Source organism: Prionailurus viverrinus, chromosome A2 (genome assembly GCF_022837055.1).
Source record: "Prionailurus viverrinus isolate Anna chromosome A2, UM_Priviv_1.0, whole genome shotgun sequence".
Taxonomy (NCBI): Eukaryota; Metazoa; Chordata; class Mammalia; order Carnivora; family Felidae; genus Prionailurus; species Prionailurus viverrinus.
In genome coordinates this window covers 2,552,045-2,574,241 of record NC_062562.1, presented here as the reverse complement: position 1 = coordinate 2,574,241, position 22,197 = coordinate 2,552,045, and the positions used below count along the sequence as shown (strand labels likewise).

At 57.8% G+C, this 22,197-nt stretch overlaps 1 protein-coding gene across 3 annotated transcripts in view; it reads right to left on the bottom strand.

The window, feature by feature from the left end:
- Positions 1-22,197, bottom strand: part of UHRF1 (ubiquitin like with PHD and ring finger domains 1) — a 36,971-nt gene that overhangs the window by 13,868 nt on the left and 906 nt on the right. The window contains exons 1-7 of one of the 3 annotated variants that reach the window (XM_047841683.1): positions 20,654-20,849; positions 19,180-19,346; positions 10,653-10,916; positions 9,741-9,901; positions 6,133-6,348; positions 581-681; positions 275-461 (exon numbers count right to left, since the gene is read on the bottom strand). In XM_047841683.1, coding sequence (XP_047697639.1) covers positions 275-461; positions 581-681; positions 6,133-6,348; positions 9,741-9,901; positions 10,653-10,916; positions 19,180-19,332 — 1,082 coding nt within the window. In that variant the 5' untranslated portion in view covers positions 19,333-19,346; positions 20,654-20,849. Of the gene's footprint in view, positions 1-274; positions 462-580; positions 682-6,132; positions 6,349-9,740; positions 9,902-10,652; positions 10,917-19,179; positions 19,347-20,008; positions 20,131-20,653; positions 20,850-22,197 lie in introns of those variants that run through there. The other 2 variants (XM_047841698.1, XM_047841690.1) reach the window with 2 other exon arrangements.

The following is a 22,197-nucleotide window of genomic DNA, read 5'->3' as shown; positions in this document are numbered from 1 at the left end:
ACACGGGGACGCTCGACGGGCACCAGCTCGCGGCCGCGGACTCGGTTTCCCCACCCCGGCGAGGGCGAGGTGTGCGAACGACAGCCACGAGGAGCGGCGGCAACGAGCCCGAACAGGTTGGGGGGGGGGGGGGGGTCCTCGGCCCGGAGCCGAGCCCGTCGCCACCGCCCACCGCCCCGTCCACGTCGACGCGAGCGTGGTGGCCGAGAGGCCGCGCTTCAGACGTGCCGTGACGCCGGCCCCCCCCCCCCCGAGCCCCGGCCCGCCCGCTCACCACTCGTCCTCCTTGGGGATGCTGCTGAGGGGCGGGCGCAGGCAGTAGGTGTGGAAGGCCATGTCGCACTCGTCGCACATGAGCTGCTTGTCCGGGTCCTGCTTGCCCCCGCACAGGTGGCAGGCGCACACGCGGCAGGCCTTGTTCTCGTCGTCTCTGCAGTGCCTGCAGGAGGGCCCGCTCTTCCCTGCGCACGGGACGGCGGGCTCAGCGCGGGCGGCGCCAGCCGGGCACGGTCGGGACGGGAGCCGCCCCCCCACCCCACGCCCGACGCGGAACACACGGTGGGGCGGGACCCGAACGCACTTCTCATCGGGTTTTCCACCACGGGGCTCCCCTCGCCCGGGCGCTCGATCTTGAACACCTCGTCCACGAAGATGATCCGACAGTCATTGAGAGAATCGTCCCTGTGACGCAGAAGTCGTTAGTTAGACCGTTCCAGCTGGCCGACCCGCCCCGGGGGCCTCGGCGGGGACCCTGCCACCTCACGCGGCTCGCAGAGCGCACGGGCAGCTCCGGTCCGAATGCTACGGGGGCCGCGAGCGCCCACGGAGCTCCTCCCCTCGCCAGGTCAAGTCCCACCGGCTCAGAAACCAGACGAAAACGACACGCACACCGGGGTTTCACCACGTGATGCGTCTGAGAGCATAATGTCTAACCTTGCGGCAGGCAAGACCGATGGAATTAGGCATACAAAACCTACAGGTAAAGTCTGATTCGATTTCCTGGTCTCACACTACGAAAACTCTGATAGCTTAAAGGGACCCCCAGTGAGGGGCGCCAGGGTGGTTTAGTTAAGTGTCTGGCTCTTTTATTTTTTTTCCAGAGACAGAGCAGGAGCAGGGGAGGGGCAGAGAGAGAGGGAGACACAGAATCCGTAGCGGGCTCCAGGCTCTGAGCTGTCGGCACAGAGCCCGAGGCGGGGCTCGAACCCACGAACTGGGAAATCACGACCTGAGCCGAAGTCGGACGCTCCACCGACTGAGCCCCCCAGGCGCCCCCAAGCGTCCCAGTCTCGATTCCAGCTCCTGTCATAATCTCACGGTTCTCGAGCTCAAACCTCGGCCTCCACGCTCAAAATGAAACAGACATTTAAAAGAAAACAATGCCCTCCAGGCATCAATCCAACAACTCCATCAACAACGTCCCCAACGGCAACCGAATGTGGTCACCAACATGGGCCACCTGTGGAATTCTATGTTTGCTAACAACCATCCTGGAAAAGTAAAAACGGATGGAACTCGGGGTGCCTGGGGCCTCAGTTGGTTAAGCATCTGACTTTGGCTCAGGTCAGGAGCCTGTGGTTCACGAGTTCAAGCCCTGCATCCGGCTCCGTGCCGACAGTACAGAGCCTGCTTGGGATTCTCTCTCTCCCTCTCTCTCTCTGCCCCTCCCCCACTTGCACTCTTTCTCTCAAAATAATGAATATATAAGCTTTAAACAACAACAACAACGACAACGAACCGGGGGCATCTTGGTGGCTCAGTTGGTTGAGCGTCCAACTTCGGCTCAGGTCATGATCTCGTGGTTCACGAGTTCAAGCCCCACATTGGGCTCCATGCCGACAGCTCAGAGCTGGAGTCTGCTTTGGATTCTGTCTCCCTCTCTCCGCCCCTCCCCCGCTCATGCTCTGTCTCTCTCTCTCAAAAATAAATAAACATTAAAAACAAAAAAAAAAAAAAGCAAGGGGCGCCTGGGTGGCTCAGTCGGTTGAGCATCTGACTTTGGTTCAGGGCATGATCTCTCTATCCGTGGGTTCAAGCCCCACGTCAGGCTCTGTGCTGACAGATCGGAGCCTGGAGCTGCTTCAGATTCTGTGTCTCCCTCTCTGTCCTTCCCCTGTACTGTCTCTCTCTGTCTCTCAAAAAACGAATAAATGTTAAAAAAAAAAAAAACTTTTTTTTTTCAAAGCAACGGAATTGATGGGAATGCGTTCCATGTAACCCAGCGTACACAGAATATTATTTCAACCCGTGAGGACCGTTACGGCACTGTTAACGAGCTACTTGGTGTTCTTTTCGAGCACAAAGCCCAGTGTGTGTCTCACACTCCCGGCACGTCTCAGCTCGTGCTGGCCACGTTTTGGTGCTCGACAGCACGAGTGGCCACAGCCACGGCCCTGGGCCACATAGGCCCAGGTCGCCCCACCAGTTCACAGGAAGCCCGGGGGAAAAGGCGCGTAGGAGGTGGCGCTGGCAGATGCGCAAGGCAAAACCCCGCTGCGGGGATGCTTTGGCACAAACAACCCGGCTTCTGCAACAGAGAGCCCGGCCAGGAAACGGGGACAGCAAAGGACCGGAGACTGAAAGGGAACAATAGCTTGAACGATACATGGCAACCTAACTGAAGCCCGTGCACGTTACACAGATCCCGACCAAATGGATGGCCGAGGAAAAAAAGGTGAGATAACTGGAAGACGAACCAACGACCGAACACGTTACTCAGAAATTAGGACCGGGGCGCCCGGCTGGCTCAGGCAGTGGAGCATGTGACCCTCGATCTTGGGGTCGTGGGCTCGAGCCCCGCATTAGGCATAGAGGCCACTTAACGTGAATCAGTTAAAACGTGAAAAAAACTTGCGATTCATCTTTGCGTTGTACAACTAAGTTTCTTAGGAAGAGTCACCTTACGGAAGTAACCCGCAAGAGACGCATGGATGCGACGGCTCAACGCCTGGGATGCGACGTTACCTCACGACGCTGGGGGCAGTGGCATTGTCAGAGGAAGGTAAGTGACAAGAATCCATTGCTAGTGGACACGCCCTTGCAGGAAGGCGAAGGAAGTTCCTCCGACAGGTAGGATATTATACAGGAAGGCATCTGAGGAACACAAGGAGGAGAGAAAAACAGAAAGGGCACAAGTGTGGGCACATACGACAGATTAGCCTCCGTGCGCGTCCTCAAGGCCATAGGGGAGGACTGAAACACAGATCCTGACACCGTCCGCTTCTCGGGGACTGTGAAGGGACAGAAACGAAGACAGGTTTCTACTCTTCACCCCAAGTGGCAAAAGTGACCACCAGTATGTCACGTGTTTACAGTGAAATCCAGAGAAACCACTAGGAAAACCACGCGCAGCGATACACTCGGGAGACCACACGCAAATCTGCACAGAATCCTGTAACACGTTTTAAGTGACCCACGGGAAACGGAGGAAACAGAGGGAACAAAGTCCCAGCACAGCATGATTACCGGAAGCGTGAACGGTCTAAACGTGCCAATCAAGAGGCAAGATGGCAAAATGGACTAAAGAACAACCCAGTTGCATCCTGTGTATGGGAACGTCGCTTCCAATTCAACCACATCGGTTGGAAAGTCAAAGGGAAGAAAAGGACACAGCATGCAAATGGTAACTTGCAAAAGCCAAGCAGGTATGTCATACCCTCCGCGCGGAGCCAGGAAAACTAACACAACGGAAAGATCTTTGACCAGGAGGACGGAACTGCCCTAAAGGTGTGTGCACCAGACAAGAGCCTCCCAACTGTGCAAGAGAGGCAGACACGCCCCACAGCGAGAGCAGGCCTTCGGGCCCTCTGGTCGCAGGGCCGCACGGGGCACCTGACGGAGAACCAGACAGACAAGCAGCAAGGATCAGTAGTGAGCACCACCAGAGAACAGACTCTCACAGAGTTAAGCACGACATTCTGCCCACCAACAGAATATACTTTTTTTTAAGGAACCCCAGAATATTCACCAAGTTAGACTCTCCCTAGCAGGGGCCATAAAACAAACCTCAACATACTTGGAAGTGAAATCACACAGAGTATGTTCTCTGACCACAATAAAGTCCGGTTAGAAATCAGCAACAGAAGGACAGCTCAAAAGTCTCTGAATACCTGGGAGTGAAACTCAATACTTCTAAAGAAGCCAGGAGCCAAAGGGGGAGTCTCAAAGGAAATTAAAAAAAAAAAAATTGAACGGTGAAGAAAAAGAAAAAATACAACATAGCAAAATATGTGGAAAGCAGTTAAGGCAGTGCTCAGAGGGAAACGTATAGCGCTGAGTGCTGATGTTAGGAAAGAAAACGGCTCAGATCAATAGTGTAAGTTGCTACCTCAAGAAACTAGAAAAGGAAGAGAACCCAAAGAAAGAAGAAGGGAGCAAATTTAAAAGATGAAAGCAGTAATCAATGACATTGAAAACAAGAAAACATAGGGGCGCCCGGGTGGCTCAGTCGGTTAAGCGCCCGACTTCGGCTCAGGTCATGATCTGGGGTGGGTTCAAGCCCCACGTCAGGCTCTGTGCTCACAGCTCAGAGCCTGGAACCTGCTTCTGATTCTGTGTCTGCCTCTCTCTCTGCCCCTCCCCTGCTCATGCTCCCTCTCCCTCTTTCTCTCTCAAAAACAAACATTAAAAAAAAGGAAACAAGAAAATAGAGACCAGCAATGAAATAACACACTGGTTCTTTGTTAGTAATGACATAGCTGCAGCCTGGCCTGAGCCCCAGGACCTTGCTCCTAAATGCCAGCATCAGCCTCTGCCCTGGTGTCCCTGCTCCCACACTGCCCCCTACAGTCCATTCCCCTCTCGGCCACCAGAGCTAGGATTCTTAACTGTAGGTGAAAGCATGTCGGTCCTGTGCTTAAACGCTCCAATGGCTGGCCGCAACAGACAATGACCACCAGTTCCGTACCTCTCCAGGATGCTTGGAGGCTCCCACAGTCTTGGTTCCTCCCACCTTCTTTCCCTCCACTCCACCCCACTGGCTTTCTCCCCAGACTACAAATGCGCCAGGTATGGCCCTGCCCCAGGACCTTGGCACTTGTCGTGCCTGTGCTTAGGACACTGTTACCCAAATACTCGTGTACGTATACATGATACGTATGATGGAATATTATTCAACCACAAGAAGGAAATCCTGACACCTGCTACAACGTGGATGGACCCAGAGGACACTGTGCGCAGTGACAGAAGCCAGACACAGAAGGACACGTCCTATGTGACCCCACTCACTGGAGGTCCCTAGAAGAGTCCCGTGCACAGAAACAAAGAGTAGATGGTGGGACCCAGGGGTGGGGCAGGGGGCAGGCAGTCAGTGTTTCATGGGGACAGAGTCTCAATTTGGGGAGATGGAAAGTTCTGGAGACAGATGGTGGGAGTAGCTACACAACAGTGTAAGTATGTTTGATGCCCCTGAGCTGTGTGCTTGGGAAGGTTTAACACAGTAAGTTTTCAGTTATATATATTTTCTCTCTCTCTCTCTCTCTCTCTCTCACATACACACACACACACACACACACACACACACACACACACACACACACAGAGGCAAGGTAGGGTAGGGCTTGGCAAACACTTCCTGCAAAGGGCCAGACGGTAACTATTTTTGGCTTTGCAGGCCACACACTCTCTTTCCCAACTAATCAACTCTGCCCTTGTGACACCAAAGCAGCCACAGATAACCATTGAAGAGATGGGCGTGGCTGTGTGCCAATAAAACTTTATTTGCCAAAACAGGCAGACGGCCGGATCTGGTCTGTGGACCGCAGTTTGCCGAGCCCTGATGCGGAGTACATCCCTACGTGCGCTTTGCTTCTGTGCGTGTCTATGCCTGCTTATGCGCAGAATATCCCTGGCAGGTAACAAGAAGCCAGGTCTCCAGAAAGGACATGCGGGCGACCAAGGGAAAGAGAAGAAGGGAGAATATTCCTTCGGTACTGTCTGGACTTTGACCCATTTGAGATTATGACTATTCACCAAACTCCAAACAGCACAAAAAAGAGAGAAAGGCAACTTGAAATCTCCACTGTCGGGGCCCGGGGCTCGGAGACGGTCCCGCGAGTGAGCGTGTGGCAGAGACCGAGGGCCTCACCCAGACGGCGCCGGCCGGACAGCCGCAGGGCCCGGCGTGTCACTCACCCGAGCCTGACGTTGGCATACAGCTCCCGTGCCGTCCGCGTCTCACGCTTGCGCAGGATTTCCGCATCGTACCAGAAGCCACGCTCCTTGGGGTTGTCGGGGTTATAGTTGAGCATGACCACCTGGCCGACCTCTATCTCCTGCCACTGCAGGATGGTTCGGGCACGGGCCCGCACGTCTCGGGGACTCATCTGGACCACTCCATTCTCCGGGTAGCTAGGAGGAAAACCCCATGCTCAGATCCCGGGGGGAACACCCGACTTCACTCCCCGGGCAGGAGATAGAAGCCGACGCAGAAAAGGCTGTGCCAGCGTGGGTTTGGGTCACTTTGACCACAGTGGCCTGTGAAGTCCCCTCCCCAACAATCTCCTTGGCGGAAAATACACAGCCAAAGAAGACACACCCCGATTACAGAAGGTGTTGTGGGTTCAACTGTGTGTCCCCCAAAAAGACATGTGGGAGTACTAATCCCTGGTACCTGGGAAGGGGATCACTTGGAAATAGGGTCTCTGCAGATGTCATCAAGTTAAGAGGAGGTCAACACTGGGGGGGGGGGCCCTAAATGCAATGACCGGTGTCCTTATTAAGAAGAGGAAATACTTGGGGCGCCTGGGTGGCTCAGTCGGTTGGGAGTCCGACTTTGGCTCAGGTCACCATCTCGCGGTCCGTGAGTTCAAGCCCCATGTCGGGCTCTGGGCTGATGGCTCAGAGCCTGGAGCCTGCTTCCGATTCTGTGTCTCCCTCTCTCTCTGCCCCTCCCCCGTTCATGCTCTGTCTCTCTCTGTCCCAAAAATAAATAAAACGTGAAAAAAAAAAAATAAAAAAAAAAATAAAAAAAAAAAAAGAAGAGGAAATACTTGAGGCGCCTGGGTGGCGCAGTCGGTTAAGCGTCCGACTTCAGCCAGGTCACGATCTCGCGGTCCGTGAGTTCGAGCCCCGCGTCAGGCTCTGGGCTGATGGCTCAGAGCCTGGAGCCTGTTTCCGATTCTGTGTCTCCCTCTCTCGCTGCCCCTCCCCCGTTCATGCTCTGTCTCTCTCTGTCCCAAAAATAAATAAACGTTGAAAAAATTTAAAAAAAAAAAAAAAAAGAGGAAATACAACACGGGGCGCCTGGGTGGCTCAGTTAAGCGACCAACTTTGGCTCAGGTCATGATCTCATGTTCGTGGGTTCGAGCCCTGCGTCGGGCGGGCTCTGTGCTGACAGCTCTGAGCCTGGAGCCTGCTTTGGATTCTGTGTCTCCCTCTCTCTCTGCCCAACTTCCCCCATCTCCTCAAAAACAAATCAACATTTAAAATTAAAAAAAATAAATAAATAGGGCGCCTGGGTGGCTCAGTCAGGTAAGCGTCTGACTTCGGCTCAGGTCACGATCTCACGGTTTGTGGGTTCGAGCCCTGCATCGGACTCTGTGCTGACAGCTAGGAGCCCAGAGCCTCATTTGGATTCTGTGTCTCCCTCTCTCCCTGCTCCTGTTTTTCTCTCTTTCTCAAAAATAAACAAACATTTAAAAAAGGGGGGGGAGGGCACCCGGACGGCTCAGTCAGTTAAGCGACCAACTTGGGCTCAGGTCCTGATCTTGTGACTTTTGAGTTTGAACCCCGTGTCAAGCTCTGTGCTGACAGCTCAGAGCCTAGAGCCTGCCTGGGATTTTGTGTCTCCCTCTCTCTCCCTGTCTCTCTCTGTCTCTCTCTCTCTGCCCCTCCCCTGCTCACGCTCTGTCTCCCTGTCTCTCTCAAAACTAAATAAAACATTAAAAAATTAAAAACAGGGTCGCCTGGGTGGCTCCGTCAGTTAAGCGTCCGACTTCCACTCAGGTCACGATCTCGCGGTTGTGGGTTCGAGCCCCGTGTCGGGCTCTGTGCTGACAGCTCGGAGCCTGGAGCCTGTTTCGGATTCTGCGTCTCCCTCTCTCTCTGCCCCTGCCCCACTCGCATTCTGTCTCTCTCAAAAATAAATAAACATTCAAAAAAAGAAAAAAACAAAACAAGAAGAAGAGGAACTTTGACAGACAGGAGAGTGACGCGTGAAGACAGAGCCAAAGACTGGAGGGACGCGGACACAGGCCAAGGACTGCCAGCCGCCACCAGGAGCCCTAAGAAGCAAAGAAGGACACTTCCCTAGAGCCTCCGGAGGAAGCGCCGCCCTGCCGGCCCCGTGATTTTGATTGTGGACTTCTGGAGTCCAGGGCGGGGAGAGCACCAACTTCTGTTACTAGAAGGCACTCAGCAGTGCCACATACTTCGTTGGGGCAGCACCCCCCGCCCCAGGGCTTACTACAGAGGACATCTGTGGAGGCAAAAGACTGCTGCCTGCCTCCCCGTGCCTCTACCGGGAGGGGTTTATGGAGAGGGGCTTACCTCGTTACAATAGGAAGTCATCATTCCCAACATGCGAGAATATTCTAGCAGCCTCGAACAAGGCATAAAGTAATTGGGCTGAAAGAAACATTCTACCAACAACGAGGTTACACCTCAGCTGAAGGGGAATCCCTAGATCGATCACGACTGCCCGCAGCGCCTCGTGCCCCCTCTTCTCCAGCAAATGTTCGAGAACGAGGCTTGCCCAACTTTCCCCGAGGGTCAGACAGTGAATATTCTAAGGTTTATAACTACCCAACTCTATACAAGCAAAACAGCCACAGCCAATATATAAAGAAACGGGCGTTGATGTGCTCTGATAAAGCTTTCTTCACAAATCCGGGCAGCGTAGGGCTAGGGACGCGGCCCGAAGGCCGCAGTGTGTAACCCCCTCCGAGAGGCCGCGGGTCCTGCAGGGACGGACTCCTTCCTCCAACTCTCCCAGTGGTTTTTGCAGAGTGAAGGGAGGATGTGTCAGAAACCGGCAGGGAAGCCGATGGGGCCCCTACACCCCCCCCCCCCCGGAATGTAAACTCCCTGGGGAGGCGCACGCCCTCTGTTACGGAAGGAGTCGTGTCCCCCAAAGTCTCCAGGTCGGAGCCCTAAGCCCTGATGTGACTGCACGTGGAGGCGGGGTCTCCAGTGAGGGGAGCAGCGTTAAGAGAGGCCATAAAGGTGGGGCTCTAGTCTGACGGGACTGGAGTCCTTCGAGAAGGAGACTCCAGGGCTCTCTCTTGGCCCCACAGAGGACCGGCCGCCTGAGGACACAGTGGGAAGGCGGCCATCCAAAAGCCAGGAAGACCCTGCCAGCCCCGTGATCTGGGATCTGCAGCCTCCAGAACTGTGACATGTAGCCGTCCAGCCTGTGCGGTCTTGTGACGGCCACTCAAGACACCCGAGGAGCACATCCGAGGTCCTCTCCGTGACAGACGGGGACTCCCCGTGCCTCGCACACAGTAAGCGCTCACTAAGTACTTGTGCACTCCAGTGAGGGACACACGAGAGAGCCGGGAGCCGGTTCACGCAGTGGCGACACAAGGCACGAACACAATAAAACAGGAAGCGGGGTGGGCGGGGCACCTTTCCAACTAGATGACCCGAGGAGGAGGGGGTCCGCCTGGCTGTGGGTCCCCGAGACGTGGCTCCTCGAGGTGTGGCCTCCTGTGTGGTTTGCTGGCGCGGGTGGTGCCAACCTCCAGGCCCCACATACACGGAGCCAACGCCCCGGCCCAGCCACCCTCGGTGCCACTCACTCGTCATATTTGACGTGGTAAATGATGTCGTCTTCGGGCGTCACACTGGAGGTAGAGCTGCAGGGCTCGTCTTGGGAAGGTGCCTTCCTGGTCACCCTGACAACCTGCGCCTCGAACCACGCCCCCATGTTCGTGTCCCGAGCATCCACATACTCGTTGACCTGCCAGGGGCGAGAAACCGAGGACACTGGTCCGATCGGCAACGCTGACCACAGACGCCGCAGGCTCTCGGGCACCCGGGACTTCGGGACCGGGATCAGACCCAAGTGCCCACACAGGATTCCTTGGCTGCGGCACCGCCGACATTGGGGCCCGGTCGCCCTCCGGGCGGGGGTGTCCCAGGTGCTGTCGGGGACTGAGCAGCATCCCCGGCCCCCCGCCTGTTGATGCCAGGAGCACCCGAAGTGGGGACAGCCACAGACGTCCCCAGGTGTCGCCAAGCGTCCCCTGGGGGCAGAATCGCCTCTGCTTTGCAGTCCCGGGGAGGCCAGAACGCCCGTCTTTCAAGATAAGCTGGGAACCCGGATCTTTATGTGATGCTGGCTGACCTCGAGGGTGGCAGCGAATTCAGGGGTTTCGCGGCCCCTGGGAAGGGCACAGAAGACCCCCGCACAACCCGGACACAACACTCACCACGCAGGATCACAAGGGAATGCTGGAATATTCTGTTCCCACAGGGATGCTCCAGGAGCCCACCCACTGGCGATTTTCCCGGCAGGACCGGGGGCCCAGCCCAGGGAATGAGCAGCCTGCCCGCCCTCCTGGGACCGCAGGTGGGCACCTGGGAAGCCAGGGACGATGGAGGGGCGGAGGGGCAGGGGGGCAGGCTGCCCGGCGGCCTGGGGGCGGAGAGACTGGCCGGGCGGGGGGCGGGGAGCACACTCAGCCCCAAACCTTCTGCGCGAGACCCACCTTGTACAGACCCAGCTCCGTCTCGTCCCACGCGTCTTCATCCGCTAAGCCCGCCTTCCCGTCCGCCTCCGAGGCCGCCTCGCCGCTGTTGGAGGACTTGTCCGACTCGCTCTGGCCCAGGCAGCAGCCAGAATCGGTATCTGACAGTTCAGAGTCCTTCTCCTTGCTGCTGCTGGGGGGGAGCACCAGGCTCTGGCGGACCAGGAGCTGGATGGTGTCGTTCAGGCGGACGTCATAGTCGAAGAGAGTGTGGCCGTCCTCCATCTGCAGAGACACGGAGGCCAAGGTCACTGGCCCGCCAGACACCTGCCCTCGCCCTCCCGGTGCCAGGCAGGACTCCGCCACGAGCACGGTACCACACCTGCCCTCGCGGAGGCCAGGATCTAGCTGAGATTACGGGACGACACGACCTATCAGCTCCCGGGGGGTGCACGCTGTCACCCCTTCCCTCGGGGCCCTTACGCCTCCAAAGATATTCCCTGTGTCATATGGCGAACGTTCTGTGAACGCACAGCATAACCTCCCATGTCAGGAGAGGTTTTCTTTCTTTTTTTCTGAACGTTTATTTATTATGAGAGAGGGAGCTGGAGAGAGGCAGGGAGAGAGACTCCCAAGCAGGCTCTGAACCATCAGCGCAGAGCCCAACGCGGGGCTTGAACTCACAAACCGTGAGATCACGACCTGAGCCGAGATCACGAGTCGGACGGTTAACCGACTGAGCCACCCAGGAGCCCCAGGGAGGTTTTCTTAATATTCTGTCTTTCCTAACTTTTATCACAATAAAAACGCGTTACCTTTATCACTGGTTCTAAACGGAGGGCAATCCTGCCCTCCAGGGAACGCTGGGTGAGGTTCCCTGGCTCAAAAGTGTCTATGGTGTGAAGGCAGAGAAACTCCGCGCTAGTTATTTAGGGAAAAAAATGGGAGCGCAGGCCCTGCCCACACTGGGCAGCACAGCCACTCCCCGCAGGGTCACACGGTCCAAAGCAGGGTGAGCCCCGGTGTCTGTGAGTCACCCCGTCTCTCCCTCCACTCGGCGTGTGTATTTAAACGTGTGCAGTGTCCCAGGACATCAGAAGGTCAGGCTGTTACAGAACGCAGAGATTCCTGGGGGTGAATGGAACCCCCTAACCAAGGGGGTCTCGCTCAGGGTGATCCTGTCCCCGGGGGACACTCGACGAGACCTGGGATCGTTTCGGTTGTCACAACCGGGGTGCTCCCAGCGTGAGCGGGCGGGGCCGGGGAGGCCCCCACAACAGGGAGCGACCCAGCCCCCGTGTCCCCGGTGCTGAGGAGACCCCGTCCCAGATGCACCGATGCACCCACCCAACAGTCAGCAGTCCCTTTGGAGGCTCTGGCTCTCGCTCGGCCCCTCTGCCCACCGGAGTCCCTGCTAGCAAACCCTCCCTGCCAGCCAACTCCCGCGAGCCACCCTGGGCGCGTGAAGGAGTTTTACCTTCTGAGCCGCATCCCGGTGGCTCAAAAGGCCAAGGAGTTGTCTTTTGCTAGAAACTGTCCCGGGGCGCTCCGCCAGCTCCCCGCAAGGACCCTCGGTGCATCTAGGTCTATCCCGATGCCCCAAGGCAGGTTTCTGCACTGCGGACACACGGGGCCGGACTGTTCCCTGCAGGACCCTCCTGGGCACCACGGGGGAGCGGCAGTCCCGACCCCGCACGCTCCCTGCCAACCACAGACGTCCCTAGACACCGCCCACCGTCCCCTGAGGGCAGAACTCGCTGGTTCAGAGGCAGTGTCCTAAAGAAGAAGAAGGAGAGAAAGGACAGCAGACACGAATCAACTTTCCTTCCTTCCCGATGTGCCGGAAGTGGTGGTTCCCAGGCCGGGTGGCGGGCGATGTCTCACCCCAAAGCGCGGCTCGGCGCCCAAAGCCCCTGCTGCACTGGCTGCTAGTCTTGTCTTTACCGGTCACAGGCCGGAGAATCTGATGAATGATCACCCCGCTCCCCCGGGAGGATGCACCTGAACACATTAACGCTTGCCTACGGCCACAGGGAATTCCGCGACCCCGCTCCCCCCTCCCCCCACCCGTTCACCTGGCACGAGGGTGCAGCCTCCGATGTGCCCAGCCCTGCCCACGTGCCACGGGAAGGCCAGGGTCGGGGAGACATGATGCCGGCCCTCCATCACAGGGCCAGCACGGGACAATGGGTACAGGGGACACAGATGGGAAGGAAGAGACCAGACTGGTCAACCTGCACACCCATATGCACAGCAGCCAGGCTCACAGCAGCCTAAGGGCGGAAACAACCCAGCGTCCATCAACCTGGGGGGGGGGGGGGGGCGGATACACACAACGCGTCTGCCGCGCACGAACACGTCACTCGGCATGAGCAGGAGCGAGGCGCCCACACCCGCTGCCCCGCGGACAGACCCTGAACACCTGATGCTCAGAGAGGGAACCAGAGACGAGAGTCCACACGGGGTGTGAGTCCAGAACAGGCTCCTCCAGGGACAGGAAGGGGACTCCTGGGTGCCAGGGGAGGGGAGAGGGAGCGACAGCTAGTAGGGATGGGGCTTTTTTTTTTTTTTTGGGAGGTTTTTTATTTTTGAGAGAAAGAACGAGAATGAGGGGGGGAGGGGCAGAGAGAGGGAGACAGAATCCGAAGCAGGCTCCAGGCTCTGAACTATCAGCACAGAGCCCGACGCGGGGCTCGAACCCACAAACCGTGAGATCGTGACCTGAGCGGAAGTCGAATGCCTAACCGACGGAGCCACCCAGGCACCCCAAGGACGGGGCTTCTGTCTGGGGCGATGGAATGTTCTAACCTTGACTGTGGTGACGGATGCACCATGCTGTGAATATAGTGAAAAGCTCTAGACTGTGCACTTTAGGGGGTGAACGGTGTGGTATGTGAATCACATCTCAATAAAGCTGTCATTTATTTATTTGTTTTTTTTTAAGGGAGAAAAGGAGTCCAAGAAAGGCGGGTACTGTATGATTCCAGCTCTGGGACATTGTGGAAAAGGCAAAGTCACAGAGACAGCAGGGGCTGGGGGAGGGACTGAGCAGGTGTGGCACCAAGTTCAGTTTCAGGGCAGCGAGGCCCCTCTGATCCACAGTGGCGGGTATGTATCGCCACACGTGTCCAAACCCGCAGAACGCACACCAGGAAAGAACCCTGATGTCACCCATGCGTTGAACGTAACAGACATGTCACCCTAGCGGGGATGCCGACAGCTGGGGGGGGGGGGTGTACGTGGGAGGCAGGGTGTACTAGAAATCTCTGAACCTTCCTTTTAATGGTGCAGAGAACCTAAGATCCAGGTCATGTCCTCACAGCCATGAGATCAAGCCTCATGCTGGGCTCCGGACAAGGGAGAGCCGGTGGGAGAGAGCTGGAACCAGGGAGAGCACAACCGGGCCCCTAGGGTCCACAAGGGGTCAGGAAGCCCTGACCGTGCAGGAGCAAGGACACAGACAGAGGCACAAATAGGGCAGGGAAAGGGGCATTCGGGCTGTGGGCGGGAGGTGGCATAGCGCATAATTCACAAGCTGGTCTGGCTGCTTCCTGAGGCCACTTCTGGAACCTTCCAGCAGGGCCCCCGCAGTCCGCAGGAAGCTTGCGCAAGTATCTGCTGTAAGAGAAGGTATGCGTTGTGTGCCCCTCTCCCTCCACCTTGCCTGCCCAAAGCTGTGCACAAACGTTCTGTTCAGGATCCATGGGGCAGAGAGGCTGGGCCCGGGCCTGCCTCATGCCAACGTGTTCGGCATCAGGTGCTGGAACATTCCACGTTTGGATTCGTTTTCAAGATCCTAAAATTCCAGAGCCTCTGGCCAGCTCAGTGGGTGGAGCGTGCGACTCTTGATCTCAGGGTTGTGAGTTTGAGCCCCACGCTGGACATAGAGATTACTTAAAAATAAAATCTTAAAGAAAGGGGGGATCCTAAAGTTCAAGCGGAGGCTAATGGCATGAATAAAAAGTACAAAAGCCGAACGACAGGTGATCTGCACCTCATGGTAGCAGTCCTAACGTTAAAATTAAACTTGAAGTTAACATCTCGTAGAACCAAACTCTGCACTGAGAAATCCCTCGAACTGCCTATTCTAGAACATGTATACGTGGTTTGGGGCCGATAACTCCATAAGTGACAATTCAGGTCTAGGCAAAACTACCCACAGTATTTATGTCTGTCTGTCTCTCTCTCTCTCTTTTTTTAGAGGGAGAGAGAGCAAAAGCAAGCAGGACAAAGAGGCTGAGAGGGAGAGAGAGAGAATCTCAAGCAGGCTCCACACTGACAGCATAGAGCCTAACTTGGGGCTCGATCCCACAACCGTGAGAGCAGGACCTAAGCCAACAAGACTCGGACACCCAGCCAAGCCACCCAGGCACCACTGTCTTTCTTTTTTAATCCAGGTATGCCTCCTGGACATTTGGAATTTTCGGTCACGCATGCCGTGCAAGGGCGAAATAAACACGTACACGATTTGACATCTAAACACGCTGGTTCCCGTTGGAAACTGGGATTAAAAACTTGCCACGCCTACCACTGCTGCCCACTCTCTGCCCCCTCGTGACAATTTCAAGGGCTACTTTTCAGGGTGCAGGGTGCTGCCCAGAGGCGCGAGAGGCCAGGAAATACACGCCCCAGGGCTTGACAAGATGTGGTTCTTCAGTCTGCTCGGAGCAGCCATTTCAGCGAGACGTGGGGGCGACAGACGCCAGAAGGGGCTTACCGTGGGCCTTGAGCGTCATACCAAGAGGGAGGGACCCACAGCTGGACCCACAGCTGGAGGAGGGAAGGGAGCACTGACAGGGCCTGTGGGTGAGCTGGGAGAGGGAGGAAGCAGGAAACTAACTGCTCTGCAGCCCTTCCCGGGGGCGCAGCCCTGGCCCCTCACCTGCCTGCCCTGCTTGGCCTCCAGGCTCTGCAGCAACCCGACATGCAGACAGGACACACGGACAGAGATGGGAGAGAAGAAAACACGTGAAGCCGGAGCCCAGATGCGGCAGAGGGGACAGGGCTCCCCGTTTCAGCGGGGAGAGCAAGGACAGCAGATGAGCACCTCAAGGCCACGCACGACCCCTCCTCATCACCAGTAGCTCCGTGGGCTCTTCAACAGGGTCCAAGGGACTCCTGAGACCACACAGTTTGCACACCCCTCCCCGGGAAAACCTCTCTGCAACACGGTGTCCTAGGGGACCTGTTCTAGTACATTCCGCGGCAATGCTGTTCCTGACAGAAACCCTGGACCCCGAATGGAGGCGGGAAGGGGTGTAACTGGCAGGCTACAGCCAGTGTGACAGTCTAGCCTGCACCTGTTTTTGTAAATAAAGTTTTATTGGGCTCTCCTGAGACACGCCCATTCATTTGCATACCATCTCCAAGGGCAGGGGTGAGCAGTCCTCACAGAGACAAATATTTACATAAGGGGTTTGCTGACCTGGCTTAGCGGGAATGCCCTCCAGCTGGGAGCTGGGGGGAGGGGGGGGGGACCCTGCCTCGAACAGCCTGAAGGGCAGGACTCTGCTGCCCGACTCTGACTCTGCCCTTCAGGAAATCGGGGACAGCATTCAGGAAGAGAGAATTTGAGCTGGTGGGGTGCGAGGACACGAATGACCCTCGCAAGGCCGTTCTCAGGGCGCCATTCAGACTGATCCTTCAGACTGTCCTTAGCACAGCTTTTGAGGCCCGCGAGGCCGATTTAGCTGTTTCCCTAAAGTAAATTATCTACTAAATCAGTACTTCCCAAGTGGCGGCAAATGCAGGGAACGAGCCGCCCCCCCCCCCCCCCCCCCCCCGGCGTCAGCAAGGCCGAGGGGGAGAAACCCAGAGCCCACGGATTCATTGCACCTTTACCGCTAACCGGCCGGACCTGGCCATGACCGCCCTTGCTTTCTCACCAGGCCGCACGACAGCCACTTCCTTGGGCAGGGAACGTGGGGAGATTATGTGAAGAGCACAGCACTGCACCTGAGCTCAAGTCACCACGAAGGACAGCCATTGTCACTTTCATGGGCAGCCAAAAAAAAAAAAAAAGGGCGCCAGATGCCTCTCGCCCTTGCCCAGGCTGGGCCTGCCGCCCGAGTCCCTGCCCCCATTCCGCCTTCTTGCATTTCCGCCAATCAAGCGACATAACCGCCAACCTATTCAGCCTAAACAACCCGGCCACGAAACCCTCCCATATCCTGGAGAAAGACTCAAGTAGGTTCTGCTTTATCGGCTCAATCAACCTCACTGCAGCCCTTGGACTACTACATGTTTCTTTTTGGGGGGGGGGGGTGCGAGGAAGGATTACAAAGACTCTAGAACATTCTGTGAAAACAGCACTCTTGCCCCCACTGGAAACTGCGCGGCTTTCTATCACCTGTTAGCTTGGTCTGTTTACAGACTTGACTCACTGAGGTGCTGCTATATAGGCCTTTGTCCCCGTCCTCCCGGCCCCCCCCCCCCCGCCCGGTCGCTGTCCACACCTCCCGGCAGCCAGGCCAGGGCCTCGCCCCGCATCCTTGGGGAAGTTGCATCACGCTCCAGGCTCGGCTTCCTTATCCGGAAGCCAGAAGTGACGACACATTCCCTCACAAAGCTGCCGAGTGGGGCCCGTCTCTCATCGCGGACATCCTGAAAATTAAAGGTACAACATACGTGTCTAACGCCCGCAGGTGTTCGTGTTAGCATCCCGCTTTATAACTTACACAGGAGTTGTAAGGACTTGTGTGTGGATCAGATGTCACATTACGAACGAAGGGTGATGGGGGTTTGATTACGTGGCCATAGACGTTTGTCAAAACTGCAAAGGGTCCGTCTGCTTTTGGTGAGTCTATCTCACTGTATACAAATGCCACCTTAAAACACACACACACACACACACACACACACACACACACACACAACCACACACACACACAACCACACACAAACCGATTTTGAACTCTAATGACAGGCGTGCTCAACTATTTAGAGAGAGCGTGAACTAGCGTCCGCAACCTAGTTTGAAACGAGTTCCAAAACACACAGTGGCTTGGTGGACAGAGAGGAGGGCAGAGCAAACTGCAACGACGCGAATATGGAGACGCAAATGCAGAGACGCGTCCGTGGGAAGGCCCAGGGGTGGGTGCTTAGGTGTTCATGGCTCTTGTGACTTTTCTGCAGGCTTGAAATGTAACAACTGTAACATGCGCCACCTGGGAGAAGCTCACAGCTATTCAAACTTGAGAGGACAGGATCCAGCCCACCTCTGAATTACGCCGTGACCTGCTTCGGAGGTTCTCAGAAACTCCGCTCCACGAAGAGACTGAGTGGCTAACAGAAGTCAGCCTGGATGCCACACAAACGAGCCGTTGCTGGAGGCGGAAGACAGCACCTCGGCAGAGGTCACTCACAGCCCCTGCCTTTTTTTCGAAGTCGCAGGCCACCGAACAGTCAAAGCCCCCAGTTCGCGGGACCGGCTTCCCCTCCCCAGGCAGGGCGGGCTAACTCAGATTCTTAAGACATTGAAGTCATCCTGCCTGTCGCAGGAAGGAGGTGAAAGGTCTCCCAAGGGCACCACAAGCCCAAGAAATTAATCATCAGGTCTCATTTCGTGTTAAGCACGCTGGATCCTCCCAGCCCCCAAAAATCCTGGCGGGCCAGGCGCAGTGTTGATTTCTCGATCGAGACACCAGATGGCGGCAGTACCCACTTCAAATGCAACAACAAAGTCAGGCACGCGCACCCCAACTGAAGACTTTTAATCCCGTACAGTCGCTACACCGCTGTCCCTACCGCGCACCCAACTCTGGGATGGCCCCTGCAGATGGGACTGGCGCTTGGCGTCGTGCTATCTTATCCCACGCCCAGGGAAATCCCACTCACAGGACGTGCCATCTCCCCAGAGACAGCGACAAAAACGGAAACCCCCCCTGCTGCCCCTGGAGAAAGCGTCCCAAGTGTGGGCAGCTGGGAAGGCAAGGGTGGCCATTTTAAACGCCGCCAGGGGCCCAGGGAGAGAGCGAGAAGAAAGGAGACGGAAAAGCGGGGCCCGCAGACCCGCGCAAAGCACAACGTCCCGCTCGCTCCGCACAGCGGGGCCCAGAGCGGCGGAAATTCCTGGCGAGCGAGCGCCATCTCCGGACTCTGAACAAGCGGATCCAGATTTCCAGAAAACAGATTCTGTGGGGGTCAAACTCTAAACAGGTACAGGCCGTGGGCCAGCAGCGTGTGTTTCAAAGAAAAAACCCGCTCCCCTCCGTCCCAGCGTCTGAGTAAGCGATTCGAGGCTCTTCCTCGAAATTCACCCGTCCTCCATTGGCCACCTCCAACTTCTTTCTCTAGAAATCATGGGGAGGGGAGCTTCACAAAACCGGGCAGGCAGACTTAAAAGCCCACACGCTACGGACTGGAGTGCCAGCTTCCTGCCCGGTATGTCGATCTGCGAGTGGAGCCTTTGTTCCTGGCTCAGGCATTTGAGGTTTCTGTGGAGACGTGAAGCGGGACCGGACGAGGGGCGGGGAGAGTATATGTACCACGCCTGGACCAGGCAAGAACAAAGGTGCTGGGCGGGCGGCAGCCGGCGGGGCGGGTTTACCTGCTTGCCCCTGTAGAAAAGCCTCTGCAGGCCTGGCTCCACGCGGAACAGCCCCTGGATCTTCCTCCTCAGCTCCTCCACCTTGGTCAGCCTGGACAGCGAGTCCACAGTGTGGGCCACCTTGCCGTCCATGGTGCGAACCTGGATCCACATGGCGTCTGCTGGTGCTGAGGGGGAGAGAGCGGGACCCCTAGGTCAGTTCCGTTGCTGCTGCCACCACCAGACCGTGCCATGCTCAGGTCACCTTGGCCTTTGTCCACCCTGAGGACACTAGGAAACTCCTCCAACGCCCTCCCGGCGCGTGAGTCCCCGCACTAGCCACAGCTGACCAGGGCCCGGCAGAGGAAGTGAAGGAATTAATGCATTAATGACCAGCAAGGGCGGAGAGGCGAGGAGGGAGAGTAAATTAGGGGAAGGCAATCGGCGTCTCGGACCACTCACTCCAACCCACTCCGCCTTTCACACAGGGAAGACAATCATGTCCGGAGCAGGAAGGAGGACACGGCCGAACGGTGAGGGGCCAGGTTCGTTCGTTTATTTCTTCGTTCATTCATTCATTCATTCATTCATTCATTCTCTGAATTAATACTGACGCAAGGGGAAAACCCAAAAGTCCGGCGCGGGTTGGAACTTCAGAAGTCCCAGTAACTCAACTAAGTGTGACCCAAGGGGGACGATCCCCCCCACGCCCAAACCCCCGAGCCCCCGACCCCTGGCGCGCGCGCGCGCCCCCCCCCCGCGCGCGTGCGCGCGACGCGGCCGGCCCCGCGGTGGCCATGGCAACCGGCCGCCCCGTCCCGGCCGCCCCCGCGCGCGCCGCGCGACTCACCTCGGCCCCACCGCGGCCCCGCGGGCAGTCTCGCGCTCCCGGCACTCCGACCCACGGACTCTGAGCCTCTCTTATTCTCCCGCCCGTCCGCTCGGGCCACGCCAACTAGCCCACGCCCACCCCCACCGCCGGGACCGGCCGAGGGGCCCCGCGCGCCAAGTCCCGCCCCCCTTCACTTGAGCCGCCTCGCTCATTGGCTCCGCCGCGCCCGGCTGCCCCGCCCCGCTCGCTCCCCATTGGCCCAGGCGCGCCCGGGGAACTAAGGGCGCGCGAAATCGGGCTCGGGCGCGACAATTGAATCGCGGGGCGCCCCGCGCGCAGGCGCGGAGCCTGACATCCTCCCCTGCGGCTCACCAGGCCCTCCCCCACCCAGCGGGCGCGACCCCCGCGGGGCTCTGGGGACGTTCCCCCTCGCCCCGGGCAGCGCCCGGGCTGCCAAGGACGACTCCCGAGGGCCGGCGGGGCGGGGGCAGAGCCCGAGACGGCGTGCACAGCAGCCACGCCGCGGGGCACGCGTGCGCCCGTGCTGGCCGCACGTCCCCGGGCCGCTCGGGAAAGTTTTCCAAAGTCTCCGCGCCCGGTGCACCGAGCCCTTCCCCCCACCCCCCGGCCCGGGCTGGCACCCCGATCCGTCCGGAGGCTCACCTCTCCGGCCGCCCCGATCCGCTCTCCTGCTTGCGCGCCTGGCCCGGCTGGGGATGGCGATGGAGACGCGTATGTGGCCCCGGACCCCGCGCCGACCTGCCCGTAACCCGGAGCGCCCTGGACGGCCACCACTGCCCGCCGCGCTGCCAGCTGCTCTGATTTTTTTTCCCGCGAAAACTCGGCGTTTGGGAGTTGCGGGGCCGCGGGAGGCCGCGCCAGGGGCGGGCGCCTGCCTGGTGATTGGCCGCTGCAGTGGCGGGAAGCGAGAAAGGGGGTGGGGGGCGCCCCCTCCCCGATCCAGCCCCACTCCGCCCAGCCGGCCACGGCCCCGCCCAGCCCTGCGCGCTCTGCTGGGCGCGCCCAGTGTGCAACCCGGCCCGGTGGCGGGAGCTGGGCCCCCCTAACTACGTGCGTCCCTCAGGAGCCCTAGGGAGGGACCCCGGGTAAAGACCCCCTGACCTTTTAATTCCTTTCCCACAGCCCGTCTCCCCGGGCACGGGCACTCACTGACAGTAGGGCAAGGAAGGCCGGCATCAATGTTTAAACACCGCAGTGGGATGTTGGGGCCCCTCTGGAGACCGGTTGCACCCCGATGGCCAGCCTGATCGCCCCAAGCTCTATTTCCTGGCGTCAGGGCCTGCTGGAGCTCCCCACCCGCAGGGCTTGTTTGCTGGGTTTTCCCGCCTCGTTTTCCCGCCTTCTCCGGCTGTCCAGGCGGGCAGGACTGCCCTGCCCCCTCCGCCCTGCTTGCTCTGCTCTGGCCAGTCTTGGCGGGCACACAGTGACCCATGCTGGGCACCTACAAAGCGCCTGGACACGGTGTTCAGAGCTGGGGGGCCCAACAATGGGCAAGGCCGACCCCCGTTGGTGGTCTCCAGACGGGTAAATTCTTGTCTGGAGAGACAGGCAACAAATAAATAAATAAATAAATAAATAAAGCAAGCTAATCATTTCAGATTCTATTTGCAGCAAAGCCAGGACAGTGGCTGGAGAGGCATGTGGGAGTGGGCAGGGAGGACATTCCGGTTGAGGTGGAGAGGTGGCCTCTCTGAACAGATGACATTTGAGCTGCGATCTGAGATAGAAACCAAGGACAGATGGGTCGAGGAGGCACGGCCAAGCTCAGAGGCGGGAAAAGGCTTAGAAATGTGGGGGGGAGCGTAGCCAAGAGGCCAGCGTAGCTGGGCAGAGAGGGGATGAGGTCAGAGAGGTGTCACCTGGGGCCTCAAGGGCCACCAGGAGGACTTTGGTCTTCGTGTCTTGAGCGGCATGGGAAGGCAGTGAGCAGAGTCCCTTCTGCTGTTATGTCCCCAGGTGGCAGACAGAATCATGTCCCCCACAAAGATATCCCTGGAGCCTGTGAATACGGTAGCTTCCATGCCAAAAGGAAGTTTGCAGATCAAATTACATTAAAGGTCTTTAGGTGAAGGAGGTTATTCTAGATTGCGCAGGCTGGCCCCAAATCATCGCAAGGGTCCTAATAAGTGAAAGAGAGTGGCAGAAGGGCCACGTCAGAGGAGAAGTGACCAGGGAAGGAGAGGTTG